This window comes from Mirounga angustirostris, unplaced genomic scaffold (assembly GCF_029215605.1).
Source record: "Mirounga angustirostris isolate CCGP_5_RB_7025 unplaced genomic scaffold, mMirAng1.0.hap1 SCAF_1, whole genome shotgun sequence".
Classification (NCBI taxonomy): Eukaryota; Metazoa; Chordata; class Mammalia; order Carnivora; family Phocidae; genus Mirounga; species Mirounga angustirostris.
This window is the reverse complement of record NW_026991709.1, coordinates 148,495,225-148,516,834: the sequence shown is the minus strand read 5'-3', so window position 1 is coordinate 148,516,834 and position 21,610 is coordinate 148,495,225. Positions and strand designations below refer to the sequence as shown.

The following is a 21,610-nucleotide window of genomic DNA, read 5'->3' as shown; positions in this document are numbered from 1 at the left end:
ATCAGGATAATTGATTTAAAATTACTTAGAAGTTTAAGATACTTGGAGTGTTTGTTATTCCAGGAATGTTTAAGAAACATTTAAGAAGCATTTGCTAAGTCATGACATAATAAACAACTTGTGATGTGCCCAGTTTATCACCCTCCCTTCCACAGATCAAAGAATATCCAGTCTTAACTAAGATTCCAGGAGCACTTTCAATCAGTGAAGCTGCTCAAGAGGGATTAAAAAAACCTCTACATATTTAAATGACCTTTGTCCTTAAAAGCAAGCAACTTAGCAGCCTTCTTCCAAAGATACTTCTCAAGAGTAGCTGTGGCCCTGCTGGACTTACCTCCAGAGCCAGCTAATGAGCTACATCGAAAGCCATTTCTGTCCTTATGTCATCATAGTTCATGTCAGCCTGAAACACAGACATTACCAAGTCTGGTGATTCTACCTGATCTTGGCTCTAAACATTTCAGAAAATCAAATTCCAACTCAGAAGTGTCAGGATAAATGAACAAGTATGTGTAAGAATTAATGTCACTGAGGACATTGTAAAGCTGTGCGTGCCACAGGCAGTGGCCGTAACTTTCTCTGAGCAGCAGAGAACATGTTTTGAATTTATAAGTCTGGTTCAGTTTGATTGAAGAAAGGGGAAAAAAAGAAATTTCACAGCTCATATGTTACCCGCAGCTGGTTGAAGAGTCCTTGGGTCCCACCTACCACGGCCTTACTCTGCTGAATATTCTCTGAATTCTCTGAAGATTCTGCTGAAGATGGTCCACTTGTGGTGGTCAACAATGATGAGGATCTCCTGCCAGAGACTTCGGTCTGGCTGACTCATTGGAAATGATTTTTGGAGTTTAAATCTCTTGTGCAAGGATGGCATGCTTCTCTGCAAGCCATTCTTCTGATGTCCCTGTCAGAGAGGACACTGACCCCATCCGTGGTGGCTTTTCTTTTATGTCACCTGGCCCACTCCCCTCCCCATCAGAATTGTGCAGTGGCTTCTGAGCCAGAGAAATTCAATGGAAAGGTCTTTCCACAGAGGCTTGAAAAAGCTAAGTTTTAGTGTGGGCTCTGCCGTTTATCAGCTGTGTCACTGTGGGCATGTCGTTTCCAGTTCTTGGCTCATCCCTCTCCATCTGCAACATGACAGGTAGGCAGGATGCCCTTAGAGGCCCAAGTGGACGATAAAGGTCAAAAACTAGTAGTACGGTCAGCACAGCTGGCATCCGGGCTTTGGCTGTGGGAGTAAGGAAACCCCAGATCATCCTTAAAATCAAACTGCCATAGTAAAGGCAGAGCAGGACCCACCCATCTCCCCTTCCAGCCCGATGGCTGCTTGTTCCACCTGTGCGCTCACCTGCTGTACCAGCACCATGACCAGGGGACTCTTGAGAGTCGTGTACATTCTACTCAGCAGCTCAGGTGTTCGGAGGCCTGTAGTGAGTTGTAGGCGGGGTCGATAGAGATAAATGGGCATGGACTACATACTGTAGGGACTGACGTTCTGGTAGGGCAGAGAACTCCTCAGAGCAGAGAGAACATGATGAGGTCAGAGGGAAGCATTGGTTGTTGCTACAAGAGAGGGTCCAAAAGTACTGTAGGGTCAGAGGGTGAGGTTGCTTCCAGATTCACTAGGGATGCCTTTATGAACAAGGTGGTACTAGAGTGGGGCTCAACCGTACTTGGTCAGAAGATTACAGAGAAAGCAGAGTGAAATGAAATCTAGAGAGAATAATAAAAAAGAGATTTTGACTTCACTGAGGATTTTATTTTTCACCAATACCGCTGCCATTAGTTGTGGCTGCCATTAAGCATCAATTTTTGTTTCTGGCCCAAGGAATTTTTCTGAGCTTGGTGTTCTACACACATGCACACGCATGCGTGTTGCGATTTTTAAACAGACTGTCCTAGACTTTCCTGTGGCTGAAGAGGAGTTCTCTTTTTGTTTCAAATCTCAAATGTTAATCTCTTCTATTAAAATTCTCTGAAATTATACAGTCATTTCCCATAAGGTACATCACAAGTTGCTTTACTTCTTATTCTTCATAGAAACTTAACTTTGATTTGTTTTTTACCTTTATCTGACCGGCTGATTTATCAGACTAGCTTTAAAAACTTTGCAATGTTTGAAGCCTGTAGAAACAGAATGTTTAGAATCTGTGTTTTTAGCACTAGTTCTGGATACTGACACCATGTCCATCTTTTCCTAGTAAATGGGGAGCAGGAGAACCGAGTACAGAAGGGAAATGGATATTTTCAAGTGCCCCCCCACACCCCCGTGATCTTTGGTGAAGCTGGAGGACGCACGCTGTTCAGGTAGGGGCATGGAGGGCTGTAGACTCTGCCTAGGAAATCATCCCATTCGCTAAGAAATACTCAAATGTGGTAACTTGTTCTAGGGATGTGAGGGATTTGGAAGCTGTTCCATTTCCATGAGATGGTTAAGTGTCTGATGCTGTTAGACCACATTCTAATTGAGAGCTGAGCCTCTTGTGTTGAAATGAGGTCAATACTTTGCTTTAAGGCAGCTTCTCTGGTGGTTTCTACAGGAAGCTGTCACTTTCTCTACTTACCTGACGAGACTGCCGGGGTCAGGGAATTACCAGAAGTCCCTGCTCCTAGAACAGCATCAGAGTAGGTAACTTCCCTCAGGCTGGCCACACAAGATGGGCTGGGCTGCTCCTGAGAATCGTGCTCAGCGGTGCCCAACCTGAGGTGCGAGGCCGTCCTTCATGAGGCCCTGCCAGGAAGCTGGACTAGCTTCACCTCAGGTTGCCAGCCAGGCCCTGGTGGAATCACAGGGGAGAGCCCAGTAGAGTCTTCTGTGGGGCCAGAAGTAAGGAAAATGCTTGTCTTGCCCTTAAGCTCAGAATTCTCTTCCTTTATGGTAAACTCCTGAGAGTGTGTTGACCAAAACTGTCCTGATCCCTGTGATGTGTGGAGGCCTGTGCCGTGCACTGCAGCCCGGGCAGGGGACGTGTCTTGAGTGCTTTGCCTGCACCCAGCATTCCTGTCGTCACCCGAGGACTCCGAGAAGCAGCTCTAGTGTATGCGGGGGCCTGAGTGTTAGCACCTGCTGCCCCTCTTAGCCAAGTGAGCCGTTCTGCCTGGCTGCACTTTATTTCCGCAGCTGTCAAGTGGGGGTCGTCCCAAATGAGCTCTAGGGTCCCTCCCTCTAATGTTTGTCATTTGTGCTGCTTGTGTCACTGACGACCTGACGGGTTATGTTTAGGCTGCTCTGCCGAGACTCCGGGGGTGAGACCGAGTCGATGCTTCTTAATGAGACGGTGCCACAATGGGTGATTGACATCACTGTGGATGTAAGTGTCCTGCACTCCTGCTTTGCCCTTTTGTTCTGTCCAAATCACGAAGGAAATTAAGAGCAGCTTTAGACTGTACAGTCTTACGTTAGTAAAAACCAGGCTGCCAAAGGGAACCCTCCTCTGCTTCCCTGCAGTCCCAAAGTTGTGGAAGAAGTACTGGTAAATAGTTAAGTGTCTGTTTATATCTTTGTTGGATTTAGTTATAAACGTAATGTGTGCTTATTAAAGAAAATAATAAATGAATCAAGTGAAACTCCCATCTCTTTCCCAGTCATTCCTCTCTTCCACTCACTCCTGTCCTTCTCGCTGGAGGGGATAACTAGTCCTAGATCAGGCCACAACCTTCAGGACTTGTTTCTGTGCATACACAAGCAGATATTGCTGAGCTGTGTGTGCATGCATCTATTGTACACACACACATGCACAGTTCATTATTTTGCACAAAATCTGTTATACATACTGTTCTGCAACTTGGTTTGGTTTGGTTTTTCACTTAAAAATATATCTTGGACATCCTTCCTTGTCTATGTATGGGTCATTCCTCTTTAATGACTATATAGTATGTCTTTGTATAAATGTACCGTAAATTATTTAACTGGTTCCCTATTGATGGACATTAAGGTTGTTTCCAATGTTTTCTATTACAAGCAATGCTTCAGTGAGCATCCTTGTACATGTGTCTTTGTGTACTTTTTAGGATAAATTCCTAGAAGTGGAATTGCTGGATCAAAGGGTATGCACATTTTCAATTTTGATAGATTCTGCCAAATTGCCCCCCACAAAAGCTATAGCAGCTCTCGCCGACACTGTATGTGTGCCCGTTTTTCCACACTCACCGACACTGGGTACTTTCAGCCTTTGCTAAAAGATGGCAAATATCTCATTGTCTTAATGCGGGCTGTTGTTTTTCACATGTAGTGAGGTTAAGCATATTTTCATATTGGCCATTTGTATTTCTTCTGTGAGTTGCCTTTTACTCATTTTTCTATTGGGTAATTTGTGTTTCTTACTGATTTGTAGGATTTCGTCATATTGAATATTAACTCTTTGACTATTATCTGTGTCTCTCAATCGAAGTTTTACTTTGTTCATGGCTGGTGTCTTTTGCCAAGCAAAAAGTTTGAATTTTTATGTAATCAGATTGGTCTTTTATGGCTCTGAGTTTCATGTCTTGCTTCAGTATTTCCTGCTCCAAAGTAGCAAAAATGTATTCTCCTCTCGTAGGTCTGTGGTCATTGTATATGTCTAGATCTGTAATCTATTAGAGTTTATTCTGTTTGGTGTGAAGTAGGATGCTGACTTTCTCCAGATGGTTAGCCATGTGCCAAAACAATTTTTTGGATTAATCTATCCTTTTCCTACTAATTTGAAATGGTATCTTTATCACATACTAAATTTGTGTATACACATGGGTCTGTTTCTAGACTCTCTTATGTGCTGTTGACCTGTTTTATATATTCCTAAAGCCATATGAAAAGAGATTTAACCTCTAAAACTTTCAGAAAATGTGTTTTTTGTCCCAGATATACCTCCAAGAACTTAAAGCCAGTGTGACACCTGATGGATATTCTATGCTCTTCTCTAAATCTGAGCTCCCCATAAACCACTACTTCCTTTGAGTGTGAAAGTCACCTGGGATGCATTGCTGACTTTAGGCCTGTGGCTTATTCCTGAGAGGAGACATCCAGACAGGATATGACATGGAGGCTTGGAGGGGATTAAAACCCAGAGAAAAGATGACCAGTTAATTTTATCCTTCATCTAAGTATGTGTTTACTTCCTGGTAGACATCTTGGTGGTTGGCTGAAGTTTCCACTCTTGCTTAAAACCTCAGACCTGAGCTCAGAGGGAAAGAAAGTGGGAGGACCTGAGTGGCCTTTTCAGTTGGATGATAGGCCTTACCAGCCTAGAGTGTACGGTTTTGCTAAAAAGTGAATGTTGTGGGTTTCTCTCAAGACACCGAACTTTGTATTTGGGCCCTTAGGTATCAGCCCCAATGTTTTAATGTGGAATTGAGATTTTTATTTCTAGGGCTTTAAGAGTTAAAATTTGTTTCCCTTTAATACCTTGAATTGTTATTTGAGAAGAGGCATCCTGCAGCTTCATATTGCCACTGACGTATCATTTGTCTCACATATCTCTTACTTCAAAACTAAACATGATACTTTTCTGATAAATTTTCACTAAGGCCGACCTCGATGATTTGATAGCTTACTATACATTTCATAGAAAGTCAGTTTTAATTGTAAAATAACTTAACTTGCAAATCATGTTTTTCTGTTGACGTCATTTTCATTCATCAGCTAATCAAAATGATCATACCTTTCTACTTTTAATATTTCAGAAAAATATGCCCAAATTCAACAAAATTCCTTTCTACCTCCAACCTCATGCATCTTCGGGAGCAAAAACCTTAAAAAAGTAAGTAAGGGCAGTGTCACGTGATATCTAGATCTAATTAATTGCCAGAGCTTTCTTCTTCTTTATGATTGCTTTTATAGTAAAGGAGATCTATTGAAAGCTTATACAATTTACCATTTACCAAGTACCTCCTGTGGTAGGCCACAGATGTTCAAAAAAGTAAGACTTGGTTTTTGTCTCTTGCCACAGCATAGTTTAGGACACAATCTGTGTATAAAAACTGCTCTTATGGATGCTTAGGGAATGATGAGAGTAGGTGAAAGAAATGAATTGTGGGCTGGAGCTTTCCAGAAAGGCTTCTTGAAAGACATGGAATTTGAGCTGGACATGTAAGGAATGGATAGAATTTCAAAAGAGAGGTATTCCAGGTCCAGGAAATGGTTTGATTGAGGATGTGGAAGTGGGAGCATGCACAAGATCCTGAAAATTAACAAGGGCCAGTGTAGCTACAGCAGAGGATGGAGGGGTGGCCAGAAGTGGGAAAGGAAAGCTGAGGTCTCATGGATATATATCCGAGCAAGTAAAATCAACAAGACTTGAAAGCTTTTTGTTATGGAAATTTCCAAACATATACAAAAAAGAGATCAGGAGCATGAACTCCCCATTATCCTATCAGATAGCTCCAGGGTTATCGACACATGGCTGAACATTTTGCTTCATCTCTATCTCTACCTCGCCTCCCTCCCACCCACCTACACACACACCCCAGATTATTTTAAGCAAGTCCTAGATTCAGCTAAATTTAATGACTGAAGTTCAAGATGGCTTTCAGAGTTTGAGCCTGAGCTACTTGGGTAGGCCATTTTTAACTGACGTTAGTGATACAAGGTAAGTAGGTTTGGGGGTGAGGAAGTTGATGAATCTGGTTTGGGACAGGTAGAGTTTGAGGTGCCTGTGGGATGTCCATCTGGAGATACCCAGCCAGCTGTTGGGCTTGTAGCCTGGAGTTCAGGCAGGAGGTCTTGGCTGTAGGGCCGAGAGCCGTAGGAGAGATGAGCACCGGAGGAATTGGAGCCTGGTAAACACTGGGGGCTGCCTTCCCTGCCAGGAGCATTTAGTTTGCCCATGCTCTAGGATCGTCTTTAAGGGAATAAAACCCAGAAGGCTGTTCTTGATGTATGTGTAGGTTTTAAGAACATGTATTTAATCTCACTTTACACTTAATCTGTGTCTTAGGGGAACACGATGGGAATGTGTTGGCAATTCTAAAACTAGATTAAGGCAGTAACTAAAAACACTTCTTGGTTTATGTTTCTGTGCTGTTTTATCTTTATCCATTGTGAACACCAAAGAATATTTAAGAGACAGTATCCAGTGATTTCATGATGGCACAATCTGCCCTTGCTTTTTACAGGGATAGACTCTCTGCTAGTGACATGCTCCAAGTCCGGAAAGTAATGGAACATGTTTATGAGAAAATCATCAACTTGGATAATGAGTCGCAAACCACTAGCTCTTCTAATAATGAAAAACCAGGAGAACAGGAAAAAGAAGAGGATATTGCTGTGTTGGCAGAGGAGAAAATTGAACTTTTGTGCCAGGACCAGGTAAGTGCACTTGAGGACCACGGCCCCGTTTTTTCCGGTGCCGATGCTCAGAAACTTACATGTGGTGTGATTATGGTTCCCATGTCTCTTACCTTTGGAAGTGCTGGCTCTCTCCCACCTGTTGGTGAGGCCCTTTCTGGAGGGTCCTGCAGCCCATCCTAAAGTTTCTATTTATCCCAGTGAGGTTCTCGGGAAAAGGATATGAGATTGAAATGCACACACAAATGGTGAATGTGCTGGTGGCTTGCTTTTTTTTTTCTCCTGACAAGAAAAAGACACATGATCGCCTTGATCGGCAGAGCAGTATCTGCCGTGTTGGTGTAGGATGTGAAGTGGAAGTGGGTGGAGCATTGGGGGAACTGTTTTAGATAAAGATGCACTTGAGGCATTTCCTCAGAGAAACGGCTGAAGCTGGGATCTCTGGCCTAGCCGCACCAGCCGCGTTCATGTCTGCATGCGTGGGGGCTTTGTCAGCAGGAGCAGGCCACCAGGTATGGGCGAGAGGACGAGCTAGATCCCCTGATGAGCGTCCCTAAGCTCGCAGTAAAGGTCTCGGATATTACAAAGTAGAGGCTTTGACATTTTTTATTATTTATTTTTTGCTGTTCAGGTTTTAGATCCAAACATGGACCTCCGAACAGTGAAGCACTTCATATGGAAGAGTGGTGGTGACCTCACCCTCCATTACCGTCAGAAGTCCACGTGAGGGGTGGGTGAGCACTCCTGGGTATTCATTTACTGACCTTCCTCTATGGCCCCGAGAGTAGTCCTAGGAAGCCCACCGAGCCCCAACGGGAGCAAGACTTCTAATGGCTGATTTGGTATGGACCGAGATTCTCTTTCAGTTGAAATGACTAATAGCGATGTAAAATAGAAACCAGTCTCCATGTGTAGATTAAGCTGTCCCCAGGGAGGCAGAGAATGCGAGAACAGCCCGCAAGCACACTGTGTCTTGTGAGATGTAGAGAACGGACGGCAGGCCAGCAGACTTGGCTTCCTCCTTTCGTTTCAAAGGACCTTATCTTTGTCTGTTAGCACTTGTTAGAGACACATAGGTAGAGCCATGTCTGTCACTGTGTTTCAACCTCAAACCCACATGCTCTGGAGCTTTTCTAAGAGAGTACATTCCATTCACGCAGCACATATGAAGGCTTTTTCCAAGTCGGTCATTAAAAACAAGCAAGTTGTTCTCACATTTAAGAGTTATTTTTAATAGGAATTTGCTGTTGTACAATTCCAGAGCCAGCCCATTTCATAATAAATTATCCTTGTTGGGCTTGTTTTAATATTGCATCTCAGATGCATTCTTTTAGGAAGACCTGTAGAAATTCTGGGTGCTGGAACGTAGCACTTGGACCGCCAGACTGGAGTACGCCCAGCAGCGCCCAGGGCTGCCGCACCCTCACGGTGCCCCCAGCCGTGCGGCAGCCACGGGCAGGTGCAGCGCCTTCCCTGCCCCGCCGTGTCCAGCTTTGTCGAGGGGCCAAGCCACGTGATGCCACAGGTTTGCGCTCTGAGCATTGCGACACCATCGCAACTGAAGACCACGAGGAGATACTCGCTTCATTTAAATGCTACCTAAAATGTACGGTGTCAGAGAAAAAAGGATATCCTAGTGAGTTAACTTGATATTCACATCCTGGAAGTATACATATTTGTTTTCTCCAGAGTTTTATATGCAGGGTTTTGTTGTGGTACCTGTATCCAGAGCTCTTTTCGTTGTTCTTTCTAACAATCTGAAGCTTTCATAGAATCATTTGATTCTTGTACAGAATATAACTTATTGGGGATAAACACTTCAACTTTTGGCAGGAAAAAAAATACTTTGGATTCTCCCCAAGGTCATTTGTATTCAGAATAGAACAATGGTCCACCGCTGTAAAACTACGTTAAGACAAGCCTCCTGTAGGAAGCCAAAAGCACAAGTGCCTTCAGAGGGCAGTTTTTTCCAGTCCAGTTGCCTCCCCAGCTCGCGTGCGGTCCGTCCCCACAACAGCAGGGACTGGGAAGGAGCGGGGAAGGTTTTTTCTTTTCTACATCTTCACAGGTTCAGCTGGAGGCAGCTGATGGGCCTGGGTCCAGACCTTTCTATTTGAGATATTCTTACCTGCACAACTGTAGAGACAGGGTTCCCTCACTGCTGGTCAGCCTCCTTTGGAAAGTGGACAGGTCACTGCCTCCAGCACTTGGAAGAAGTGAGCAAAGATGTACCACATTTCCAGTGAGTCTTTCCCCCTTACACAGAGAGCAACCGGCTTCTTTTTTTAAAAAATCCTTTCTATCTGTTGGATACAACGGTGCGCTTTTGGTGCACATTTTTTAGCAATAGTTGTGAATTAATGGCAAAAACAAACAAACAAAATCCTACAACTCACTTACCAGCCCTCTGCTGTGTTTGCCGGAGGGGCCCTTGGGCTAAAGGAATGGGTTTCGCTGGGCCATTTTGCCCTGTGTGCCGAGCCTTGAGGGGCGGCTGCACTCCCTTCCTGTCATAGATCTGACCCTCAGCATGCTTTTTTTTTTCCCTTTCAGTCAGACCAGTACGTTTCCAGAAAATTTGACAGTCTGCAATGCCAAAAGGGTAAAAATCTGTATTTCACAGTTGTATAGAATAAAGGCTTTAGTTAAAATATTTCAAAGTGTAGTACACCTTTATTTCTTTCACTTGTCATTTTCCTTCATAGCAGATTACAGAGAAACTTCTGGTTCCATGTTTACCCTGGCAATTGTTAGCATCAGTACCCATTTTATCCCCCTGGTTAGGGCGGGGAGTGTGTCAAAGGGAGGGAAGAGCCAGAATCCTGGGGTGAGGGTGACTTTGGGCCATATTACCAGGCTGCAGTTCAGGGAAGGTGGCCTCAGAACAGTCCTGTGGTGATTCTCTTCTACTTCCTGGATCCCTACAGGCGGACACTGGGCTCCCAGACAATCCCAGAACCCAGCTCCAGCCCTGGCTTCGGACACAATGCCTCCCTGTTCAGCAGGCTTATCAGCTGCTATGGTAGGCTTGAGGAGGCCTTGCTTCAGATTGCAGTCACAGTGCTAGAAATTTGAAGTGTTTGCTCATTGGGGGCCCTCCCTGCATATACTTGGTCTGCGCCCTCCAGAGCAGACAGTCCTTGTCCTATGGGCCTAACAGAACTCTGAATGCTGTTAAGTGCACACGTTACAGATCAAGCGGCAAAGGTCGGACTTTAAACTGGGTAGCAGCTAGAAGACAAGGCCAGAGAGGCTGCTTTCATGGCAACCAGCAAGAAGTGGGCAGGTGAGGGACTTCAGGGGATGGGGAGCTGGTTACTGTGTGGAGCCCTCCTCTTCCTGCAGGAACCAGGTAGAGCAGAAGACCTGGCCTAGTCCTAGCCTCTCCAGGTACCTGGGGTGGAGGAAACAGCCTCCTTCCATACTCTGGAAAAGAACGGAATGGCCCTTGCCCACTCTTGTCCAGGCCCCTCGTTCCCCCTTAGGGTGGGAGCTTTGTGTAAAGAGATCCAGTCAGGAATGGCTTTGAGAGTCTGCTCAGGATGGTGAGCTTAAATTTGCCATTTGTATTCACCACTGGGGCTGCCTGGATGCCTTGTATCTATTTAGAAGAGATGGTTGTAGAAGTTGGGAAGCTGACAGGAGTCACTACTAGGGATATTGGGTCTGTGGAGTGTAGACCCTGGGGAAGAAGGAACATCGTGGTCCAAGGACAAGTGAGTCTCTGCTGACGGGCCCGGAATTTCCAACCCTCCTCTCCCAGGAGAGAGGGGCGAGGTCACTGCTTCTCTCCTCTGGCTGGGACTGGCAGACGTCAGCCTGCCGGAGCCAACTGTGCAGGGCAGCATAGAGACTGAGGGCACAGGACAGAGGAGACAGTAATTGGGGTCCCCAAGGGCTAGCTGAGCTGCGCAAGAATCAAGGCACGCCCTGCCAAGTGTTAGGCGAACACTCCAGACCTGTCCCTTCCTCCTTCACTCCATCTGCACACACGACCCTGTGTGGACCCTGCTGCCTCCTGGGCAGCCACAGTGACCAAAGCAGGAGCGAGCACTGGACTCAAGGGTACGTGGCCAACAGATGCCCTTGGCCCACGGCCTCCTCTTCCTACCCACTGAGGCTCTTTGCCCCACCCAAGCAGCACAGTCCTTTCCTCTCCTACCCCAGCTCCTGCAAAACTTAATCTGGGTGCTGCTCCCAGCCTCCCACCACCCCAAAAGGATTTGTCTGAGTGCACAATTCCCCAAAGCCAGGACCATCAGGCACAATTAATGCTGGGAGGTCATCTCTTGGACACCAGTAGGGTCTATGTGGACACACAAGCGCCCCCCCCCCCCCTCCGCCCCCCACAGCCACAGAAGTCCCTGCACATCCTGGGAGCCATCGCCTAGGAAGCTGCACGCTGGGCCGGGATCAGGCAAGGGGCTGGGCTACGGAGTGTGGCCTAAGCTGCTTCCCCACATCTAGGCCTCACGAAATGCCATCAGGGGCCTCGACACAGCCAAGGGCGTTATTCAGGGGTGGAGAGCTGGGCCTGGCTGGCTGCCTCCTCAGCCTCTGCCTCGAAATCTGGGTTCTCTGTGCTTGCCGGCTCCTCAGCCTGCGCTTCGAGCAGCTCAGCAGACAGCCCGTCTTCCGGTGAGGCTGCAGAGGTGAGGCTGTCAGGAAGGGTTAGCTGAGGCAGGTGGTCTGGCTGGGCCTGGGTGCCTGGGCTGTCCGGGAAGGAGACCTCAAACTCTGATCCGGACCATGTGGCCTCACCTGAAACATACAGGGAGGGGCTGAGGAGGCCTGCAGAACCCCGGGCCGGCGTGGCCTGGAGCAGCCACCACTGACACCACCCCCCCAACTCCAGGCATTGATGGGGAAAGGAGCTTTTGGCTGTGTTTCACCCAAAGCCAGCCTCCCACCCAGCCGAGCAACTCAGGGCCGCCTTGCCAACAACGCAGGGTCCCTCCCGGAAAGCTTCCGCAGGTGTGGGCCACTCACCGCCACGCTCGTGAGAACCGCAGCTGGAGACGTCCTCGGGCCCGGAGGCTGAGAGAGCTGTGCAGGTCAGCTCTGTGGCCGAGGGCAGGCTGGGCCAGACACCGGCGCTGCTGCTCTCCAAGGAGGAGAGACCCGACACGGCCAGGAAGCCTAGGGGAAGGGTGCGAGTCTTCGCCAGCACAAAACCCGGACTCCCGGAAGGCCCCTACCCTGGGCTCACTCAGCCCCGTTCCTGGGGCGCCTGGCCCGGCCTGAAACTGTAATCTCAGCCCATGGGGGTGCCCCCACCCAACCCCAAAGTGGTCCCCACTGCCTGCTGCTGAGGAACGAGAACAGCACAGTGGCAGAGGGCCCGCACCCTGCTCTGTCCCCACTCTGCTGCGTGACCTTGGGCAGGCTGCTTCCCTTCTGTGGACTGCAGTGCCCCCCCCCCCCCCCCCGCCTCCATCAGCATGTCGGACCGGCTCATCTGCGACCATCTGGGCATATGTGAGCTAGGAGGCATCAGCAGGTCTGAGGAAGCTTTGGCGCTGCCACGGAAGCCTCGCCCTCAACCTGGGGCCCACGTCAGCACCTTAGCCTCCTCTCCAGAGCCCGCTCACTACCTGGGTCCATGACGCGCTGCACCGGAGGGGGAGGCTGAAGAGGAGTCTCCATAGGACGTGGGAATCCCCCAAGGTCTGGAGCACCATGGCTGGGACTCCCAGGCTCAGAAAGCTGTCCCTCCATGAAGGAGCCAGGTGCCTGCAGCAGAGCCTACGGGGGCCAGGGAAGAAGGAGGGAACAGGGCAGGGGCAGTCGGGACAGAGTAGTCCAACCCCGGCCCACACTGGCCATGGAAGTACCACTCTGCGTGACGGAGCAAACAGCCATGGGGACCTGCCCTTCCCCTAGAGGGGATCTAAAGTCGGGCACAAGAGGCCTCTGGATGCCCAGCCTCTGGCCCAGCATTACCACAGACTCACTGAGGCACAGCACGAGGCTTTGCGCACCTGAGCCTCCGTTTCCCGCTCATGAAAGGAAAATGACAACTAGTGCTTTGCCGTTACCCTCACCTCCAGACCCAAGTGGCGGGAGAACCAAAGTGAGTTTCACTGTCCCAGGATGGGACCACCTGCTTCCGCTGGGTCCCAGAAGCAAGAAAAGCCTCCCAACGGCTCCACAAATAGGCCCCTGGTGACAGCAGCCTTGAGTCCTCTTTTCCCAGGTGCCAGGCCCCTTTGCCCGTATGAAGCTCCCCCTTCCCCTCACTGGCAGATGCTCCCCTCGTACCTCCATGTAGTCATCCTGCCTAGAGCCTATTTCTGGGCTGGGAGGGGCAGGAGAGTCCTGGGGGGTGGGTCCAGGTGGCGGGACATCAGGAGGCAGGACATCAGGAGGCAGGGCATCAGGTGGTGGGGCACCAGGTGCCGGGGCATCAGGTGGCTTCTTGTGGTGGCTGGGAGGCTGGGTTGGGATCCGGTGCAGATACCCGTAGCCAATACCACAGCCCAGACTGCCAAAGTCCAGAAACATTCGATCCAGGGGATTGTCCCATAGCCCTTCCTAGACCTGCCAACCCCACCGACTCCTGGCCGTGAGGGGCAGAAAGGGTGCCTCCTGGACCAGTGGTCATCCTCAGGATCCCTGGACCCAGAGCCCTGCCTCCGCCCCCCCACCGTGGGATTCTGGGCATCCATGTCCAGTGGCCAGGTCCAGCCAGGGCTCTACTGGGCCCCCACCCCGCCGCCCTCCGACTGAGGAAGTACCTGCCCTCTCCACCCCAGGCTGCGTTGGGAGTTACAGTCACCTCCCGGCAGGAGTCGGACTCGGAGTTGTAAACCATCAGCTTCAAGGGCTTCCCTTCGTGGGACTCGATGAGTGTAAAGAAGTCCTCGGACTACGACAAAGCCAGCGCCTGAGCCCCGCTCCCAGCACTGGGATTGGAGGCCTCGACAAAACGAGGCCCTTCTCATGGACAGCACCCATCTCCACACCCTATCCGGGGAGCCTGGGAAGGGCAAACCAAAGGTTGCTCACCTCCTGGAGGATCTGGTCTGAGCCAACCACATAGTCTGTGTAGGGGCACAGGCCAGCAAGGGAGGCAGGTGAAGAAGGTTCCACGTCCTGGGGAAAGAATCACCAACTACCCGTCTTGCTCCTTGAGTTGGGTATTGCAGGGGCGGTGCTTGGAGGGGGCTGCCTCTCTAGGTCCTGAGCGGGACACTTGTCCTTGGGCTCCAGGTCAGGACCTCAAGCCCAGACTCTCCTACTCCACTCCCTCATTTCCCGACCTCCCGCAGGTGCACAGCCTGCCCGGCAGAGGGCAGCACCACGGCACCGCTCACAGCCCTGAGCTCCGGAATCTGATCTGGGTTCAATCCTGACTCCACCAACCTCTAGCCTGTAACTGTGGACAAATACTTAACCCCCTAGCGTCAGTTTCCCCACAATTAAGAGGAGGATATGCAGTACTTCCTCACAGGGTTGCTGAGAAGATTAAAAATAGAATATAGGTAAAGAATGAAAACCACAGGTTGGCCCCACAATAAGTGCCCAATTGCTGTGCTGTTACTGGTGCAGGCAAATGGCTGAAGACCCCTGTGTTAGGGGCTGGAGGCAGGGGCAGGGACCAGAACTGGGTACAAGGATCATTTCCTCCCTTGGGAAACTCTACCACTCCCAATCTCCCAGTCACCCCAAGAAATGCAAAGGCATTTGCCTCATCACCCCCCCCCCCCATTGCACTCATGGACAAACCGAGGAAGGCTGAAAGGTTGAGAAGTCTCCCACGAGAAGTCAGTGAGCAACAGAGGAGGCTAGAAATCACATCAGTCCATTTCCACCCTCCTTCCACTAAGCCCTGGGACCAAGCATTCAACATTGGGGGCACCATCAAAGAATGTACATGTCGTGTGTGTGTGTGTGTGTGTGTGTGTGTGAGAGAGAGAGAGAGAGAGAGAGAACAGACACTAACAGCAACATCTGTGACAACTCAATCACTGAGATTCAGGAAGACCCAGCCCCCAAGCACCCGCCCAGGCCCAAAGGGGCTCTCAGGGGACCTGCCAGAAACGCCTGGATCCTGGTATACCTTAGAGCCTACCAGAAAAGACACGATCTATAAAGACCAGCAGCAGCAGCCTTCTGGCAGCACAAGAACTCCTCTCTCCAGTAGATGGTAGCCCACCCCTCAAAATAACAAACCAAGGCTTAGAGGGTGAGAAGGTGCCCCAAGTCGCCTGGCTAACAAGCAAGGTGCACAGCTCGGGGGATGATAAGCGGCCCTCTGGGACCCCTCTCCCAGGAGCACTGGTTGTTGGCCTCGCCCACCTGCCCCCACAGCCCACCCTTACCCCCCGGGCCGCCAGCCACCCCCACACGCCCAGCCTGCGCCCACTCACCAGCACGTGCCACACGTGCTCGCTGGCCCTGCGGAAGCTGCAGAAGCGCACGCTGGCCCCCAGCAGGCCCTGGCCGCCCCACATGTTGCTGGGCACCACCTCCACCTCGCGCACCTTCATGGTCTTCATGTTGAACACCTCCAGCTTCATGGGCTTCTCCACGTTGGCCTTCAGCAGGGCCTTTAGCGTGTCATTCTCCTTGTTCTGTGGGGGCAGCGGGGCTGATGCCAAGGGCCCCACCCCCAACCTGGGTTGGGGCCCCTCAGACAAGTTTGGGTCTGACACGGGGAAGGGCCCAGGTGACCAGTTGCCCCAGCAGGGTCTTGTGTGGGCGTGGGCCAGGGCAGGGTCTGGGCCTGCGACCACCGCAACCCCCACCACCCCTAAGCACCACAAAACCCGCCTCCCTCAGCCCCCCGGAAAATACAATCCAGAGCACCGCAGGGCTGCCCCTCTCTGACTCTCTGAGCAGCCCCTTGGCCACCTTGACACCTCTCATGCCCCGAGAGGCAGGCCCCTTAGACCTCGTGTCCAGCTCCAAGAGCCCCCTCACCGCCCATCCACCCCAGAAAGCTCAGGAGCTGGGCACTGGGCAGGGCCCCCATCAAGCTGAGTACAGGCCTAGAATAAGGAGAGATGGGCTGGGCCTCCCTCCGCAAGAAAAGGGAGGCAGGAGCAGGGTGGGGCCTGCTGTGGGACAGGACACACACACACACACACACACACACACAGGAGACACACACAGGACACACACAGACACACACACATGGCAGGTAGCACCGGGACACACAGACACACACACAGACACACACACGGCAAGTAGCACTGGGAGCCAGGACACACACACACACAGGACACACAAACTCACAGACACACACACACACAGGAGACATACACAGACACACACACACATGGCAGGTAGCACCGGGACACACACACAGGACACACACACACACACGGCAAGTAGCACTGGGAGCCAGGACACACACATACACAGGACACACACACACACAGGAGAGACACACACACACACACACACACACACGGCAGGTAGCACCGGGAGCCTCACCAGCCTCGAGTGCCCGATGGTGATGATGAAGTCAAAGTAGGGCTCCAGGCCCGCCTGCTGGGCTGGGGAGTTCTCCTGCACCTGTCCCACAGCAGAGGCCGCAGTCACGGCACCAGCCTCGTGACTCCCCGAGAAACCCCCCCGCCCCCAATGTCAGAGACCGTCCATCACCACTTCCGCTGTCCCAGCAAGGACCCGGGCACTGCACGACTGTTCCAGGCAGGCCCCACGTGGGCACTGTCAGGGTAACTCCATCCTTTCTTGCTACCTTCCTGGGCAAGACCGTCCTCTTTAGGAAACGGCTCTTGTCTGATCGTGACCCACACATCCTGCTTCCAGGGATGCCTCACAGGAGAGCCCAGGGCAGCTCCGGGGGCTTCTAGTAGACCCCACAGACACAGGGTGGCAGAGGCCTGTGGGGAAGCTGGGGCCACCGGGAAGCCAGCAGGTTTACCAGAAAGGTTTCGATGTGGACAGGAAGGGAGGGCCCCAGGATAGGTGGGACCAGGGCTGTGCTCAGAAAGACAGAGAGGGTGGGCAGCCTGTGGCCAGATGCCAGAGGGCCCCAGATACCCTGTGGTGACAGATCAAGCTCAGTTGGGCAGGCGTGGGAGCTGCTGAGGAGTGTGGCTGAGGGAAGCAGACGCAAGGGACAGGGATGAGCCTGAGCTGGGAGCCCTGTGAGAGGGAGCCCCACGAGCAGGGCCGAATCCCCGCCTCACAGCCTAGTCTCCACTACTGTGTGGGGACGGCTCCTAGCCCAAGGGGCCTCCAACCCTGTACTCCGGAACTCACTGCTGTCTCCAAACACACAGCAACCAGGCCTCCCAGCTGGGGTAGAAATCCATCTCAAAGGCCCCATTTACAGAGCCTTGCTCAAACAATGCAGCCTTTATCCCCAGGGCCGGACCCTGCGGTGGGCCCCACACCCTCAGGCCTTTGGCTGTGAGCACTTGATGTCCTGCTGGTCAGCCATCAACCCAGAGGACACAGGGCTCACGTGTCTTCAGGTTCTGGATGCCCCCACCATGGGAAGGCCCTGTGGCTTCCGCCACCCACCAGCCCCTATAGTCTTGGATTCCCCAAGCTGAAGGAGAGCTCGCCCTGAGCCTTGGGATCCAGGCTAATTCGCCCCCGGAACTAGGACGCCCTTCTAGCTAGGTCACCACCCACCGAGCCCCTGCTTGCCACCCCCAGAAGCTGCCATGGCTTCCAACGACAGTGAGCCCAGAAGCCGACTCCAGTCCCAGTTGGCCTGCGACAGGGGAGCTCTGAGCCCTGACCCTCTCTCTTCATGGGCAAGCTGGGACAAGGTGTCTTTTGAAAGCCACTGGACAGTTACTCATGCCATTCTGCCTCCCTCTGCTCCCGAGGCCAGAGCCACCCAGCTGCCGGCCCGCTGCCCTCCTCAGTTATTCCTTGGCAGCTGCCCTCCATCATTACTGAGGTCCAGAGGCTCAGGCCTCCAATCCCACGGCCCTCTCCCCACCCACCGCCGTGACCTTGTCCCCTGGCTGTACTCCACTGCCCTGGCCCCGGGCCTTGCCATCGCCCACTAGGGCTCTAGCGCAGAAATAATCTAGGCGGCTGCCACCGCACCCCCGCTCCCGCCACGAGCGCTGCCCCCTGTCCGGCTCTCCTTTGGGGGCTCCCATCACCCCCACCCCACAGCCCCTCGATGCTTGCTGCTTTCACAACACTTTCCACCTGATTTCCCCATCAGGGCATCTAATGTAATTAAAGGGATAGCAGCTGACACTTGCTGAGGATTGGCTCGGTCCCAGGGGACTGCGCCACCTGCCCTACCTTGCATTTAACCCTTTTACTAGCACCGACTTCCGCAGGAGGAAAAGTACTCCATTATTCAGAAATCGGAGCCCAGGAAGTCCAACCCAGAGCCTGCACAGACAGGTAACAACCATTTCCTGGGGGGACCCTCCACGCCTCTAATCTCACTGAGGGCAGGGACTTTCCCAACATGCCTGGCGCACAGCGAGAATGCCAGCATTTCCAGAAGGCGGCACGCGTGTTCTTCAGTTTTTAAAAAATGTAACTGGGTAATGTCACACTTCCGCAGAAAACGTCCCGATGGCTCCACGGGGCAGAAGAAAATCCTAGATCTTTGGGGCACGACAGGCCCCCGCAGAACCTGGCCTCATCCTGTACCGCTTGTCCTCCTCACACGGGCCACCCCACCTATGCACGCCAGCCTCATCTCCTGCTCTTCCTCAATCCAACCGGAGCAACCCACTTCAGGGCCTCCCTCAGCCTAGAACGCTCTTCCCCTAAGTATCTGTACTGTCCACTCCTTCCTTCCCAGGTGTCTTGATGTGAGGCCTTTCCTGACCCCTCTATCCAAAACAGCACCCACTCATCCTCTGTACACACATGCTCTACTTTCTTCTCCTCCCCAGCACTGATCACCGCCTACCATGTATTTGTATTTCTATCTCGTCTGTCTCCCTTCTCTCCGCGCCAGCAACCAAGGGTAGGCCCCATAAGAAGAGGGACGATGTCCGTTCTGTCCGCTGCTTTATCTCTGGCACCCAGAACTCGGCCTGCCAGAGCACGTGCTCGAAAATACCTGTTTTTGTGGATGGAAGACCTCCAATCCCTTCACCTCTCCACTCAGCCCTTCTCCCACATTCCCCCCCCCCACTGCCCCACCTCTCCCTCTTGCCAAGTCCTCAGTTTCTTTGCTTTCCATCAACCTGCTGGAAGATTCCCCTGATGGGATGCATTCCACTGTCCACCTTTTCTGTCAGGTGCCTGCCTCACCGTGATGCCAACCAGAGAAAGCCCATCGCCGAACACGGGTTCTGTCAACTCTGGGCCCTGAAGCCAACCTGGCTCTCCTTTTAGGAACCCCCGCCTCTAGCCTTCCCCTCAGCAGCCAGGCACCAAGCTGACCAGCTTGCCGCCCTACACCCAGGTCTGCAATCCATCCACGGTGCCCATGTTAGAACACGAGGTCCTTCCTCGCTGCCCTGTGGGTTCGGAGACCCTCCTGCCCCTCTCCCTCCTTCTCCACAGTACACAAAGCCACCCAACTCTCCATCTGGCTGCGGGCCCTCTCCTCACCTTCAGACTCTAGGAACTCCGCTCTGTCTCCCCTTTGCCCAGAACCGGTTGTCCAGACCTCCTGGTCCCTCCCCTGCTGCCAACGCTCGCCCCCCGTGCCTTCTGCGGCATTCTCCTGGCTCTCCTGCTGAGGCTCTCCCTGGCTGGCTGGCACTGCTCCTCGAGCCCCGGACCCGAGTCCTGTCCGACGCCAAGACGGCGGGAGCGCGCCGGCAGGCTCCTTGGCAGTCGGCGTCCACTTGGCCACCCCGACTCCATGGACCCGAGGGCGGGGAGCTAGGGTCTCGGCCTTGCTGGCTCTCTCCCCAGGCCCAGCAAGGAGGCGATCACAAATACGACCTAAGCGCACACGTGCGTCCCGACTGGACCTGGAGTAATCTTCACCCGGGAGAAGTGCCATTCCGGGCGGCCCGACCGGACCAGGAAACGCTCCCGCTTCCTGCATGGCTGGCACTCGGGGCTGGCGCCGGGCCGCCCGGGGGCCAGAGAGCCGCGGCGCCGCCTCCCGCGGGCGGCTCCCACCCGGAAGGAGGCACACCCCCCACCGGGAAGGAGGCACACCCCGGCCTCTCGGGGGGCCGAGACCCCGCCGCTAACACCCTCGAGCCGGCGGTCAGACGTCCCCTCGCGTCCGGGCGGGCGCCCCGCCAAGGTCACCGGCGCCGCGGGGGCGACTCACCCCGTGCAGGTGGAAGCCCTCGGCGCCGCCCGCGGGCTGCTCAGCGCTGGCGCCCAGACCCATGGCGGCGGCCCGGCGGCGGCGCCCGTGTCCCGTACGGCCGTGCCCACCCGGCCGCCCAACCGGGCGCCACCAGCGCGCACTCGCCCTCTCGGCGCTCGATTGCCGGCGCCTTGTCACGTGGGCGCCTGCCTCTCCCACCCCTGACTCTGACGCTCTTAGCAACCGGCCCTCACCTCCGTTTCCAAGGACGCGCGCCTCCAACTTCCGGCCGCGAGAGGCGTGCCCAGGACCCTGGCTCGGGAATCCAGCTCCGCGCGGCCCCGCCAGACCCGGACTCGGAGCCGCGGGCGCCTGGAGATGAGCAGCGATGACTCCTCCCTTATGGTGTGTGGTCGGAGTGCGGCCAAGCCGCTCCCTCCGGGACTCTCCGCCCCTGGCCCCGAGACCCCCGCGTCCCGCTGCTCTCCTGTGACCTCTCCGACCGCTCCTGCTGTCCCCTTTACCCGCCTTTCGCTGTCCCCGGCCGGCCGCTCATGAAGAGCCTGGCCCCCTCTGGCCTCACTGTTCCCGGCGAGCGCATCTTTCTCCTCTGGTGTTCTCCATGGGCCCTGAGCTCCAAATCAGCATCCCCACCCAGTCTTGTCCTCGAGCTGCCCCCAACCGGCGTATCCAAAACCTATCTCTACCATCTTGCCAACATCTCCCCCTCCCCTGCCTCTGCCTCTTCTGCGTCCCCCACCTCAGTAAGACGGCACCACTGTTTGATCCTACAGCCTTCACTCTTCCCCATTCTCACCTCGGGTCCTGTCTATCAGCAGGAAATGTTCGCTCCTACAAGTGACCTGACAGAACCCACTGCTTTGTATCTCCTAGCCCACGATCACCACCATCTCTCCCCAGGCACCTGAAACACTACCCCGCACACACAGACCCCCCAAAGAGTTCTCTGCTTCAGCTCTCTCTTCACCAGCAGTCCCCACACCACCACCACCGCTCACACACACACATCGGAACACATCCCTCCTCCTGCTTGAAACCATTCCATCTGTTTCCTATTACCCTGAGGGTGATGTCTGGGCTCTTTCATATGGCCCACAAGACTGCTTACAACCCAACCACATCTCCTTCCCAACCCCAGCACC

At 53.0% G+C, this 21,610-nt stretch overlaps 3 protein-coding genes across 8 annotated transcripts in view; 2 read left to right on the top strand and 1 right to left on the bottom strand.

Annotated features, from left to right (window-relative positions):
- Nucleotides 1-9,543, top strand: part of WDR48 (WD repeat domain 48) — a 46,195-nt gene extending 36,652 nt beyond the window's left edge. Inside the window, exons 15-20 of one of the 3 annotated variants that reach the window (XM_045904020.3) lie at nucleotides 2,205-2,310; nucleotides 3,227-3,314; nucleotides 5,662-5,738; nucleotides 7,093-7,285; nucleotides 7,896-7,994; nucleotides 8,599-9,543. In XM_045904020.3, coding sequence (XP_045759976.1) covers nucleotides 2,205-2,310; nucleotides 3,227-3,314; nucleotides 5,662-5,738; nucleotides 7,093-7,285; nucleotides 7,896-7,991 — 560 coding nt within the window. In that variant the 3' untranslated portion in view covers nucleotides 7,992-7,994; nucleotides 8,599-9,543. Of the gene's footprint in view, nucleotides 1-2,204; nucleotides 2,311-3,226; nucleotides 3,315-5,661; nucleotides 5,739-7,092; nucleotides 7,286-7,895 lie in introns of all 3 variants that reach the window. The other 2 variants (XM_064589910.1, XM_045904019.3) reach the window with 2 other exon arrangements.
- On the bottom strand, nucleotides 7,853-20,648 carry GORASP1 (golgi reassembly stacking protein 1). 4 transcript variants are annotated; one of them, XR_010411101.1, is made up of 10 exons: nucleotides 20,466-20,647; nucleotides 16,706-16,786; nucleotides 15,637-15,840; nucleotides 14,273-14,359; nucleotides 14,002-14,132; nucleotides 13,526-13,748; nucleotides 12,859-13,009; nucleotides 12,254-12,403; nucleotides 9,665-12,025; nucleotides 7,853-8,863 (listed from the first exon to the last, which is right to left on the bottom strand). XR_010411101.1 is itself a non-coding variant. In XM_045904023.3 (9 exons), exons 1-9 carry the CDS (start codon nucleotides 20,526-20,528, stop codon nucleotides 11,775-11,777), a joined length of 1,341 nt encoding a protein of 446 aa, XP_045759979.2. In that variant the 5' UTR covers nucleotides 20,529-20,647; the 3' UTR covers nucleotides 7,853-11,774. The 4 variants fall into 4 exon arrangements, 3 of the variants coding, with proteins under 3 accessions (XP_045759979.2, XP_054360478.2, XP_064445999.1); XM_045904023.3 differs by having other exon boundaries at nucleotides 7,853-12,025; XM_054504503.2 differs by lacking the exon at nucleotides 20,466-20,647 and adding an exon at nucleotides 19,787-20,294 and having other exon boundaries at nucleotides 7,853-12,025.
- TTC21A (tetratricopeptide repeat domain 21A) overlaps nucleotides 20,638-21,610 on the top strand; it is a 31,707-nt gene continuing 30,734 nt past the window's right edge. The window contains exon 1 of the mRNA XM_045904024.3: nucleotides 20,638-20,852. Coding sequence (XP_045759980.1) covers nucleotides 20,826-20,852 — 27 coding nt within the window. The 5' untranslated portion in view covers nucleotides 20,638-20,825. The remainder of the gene's footprint in view (nucleotides 20,853-21,610) is intronic.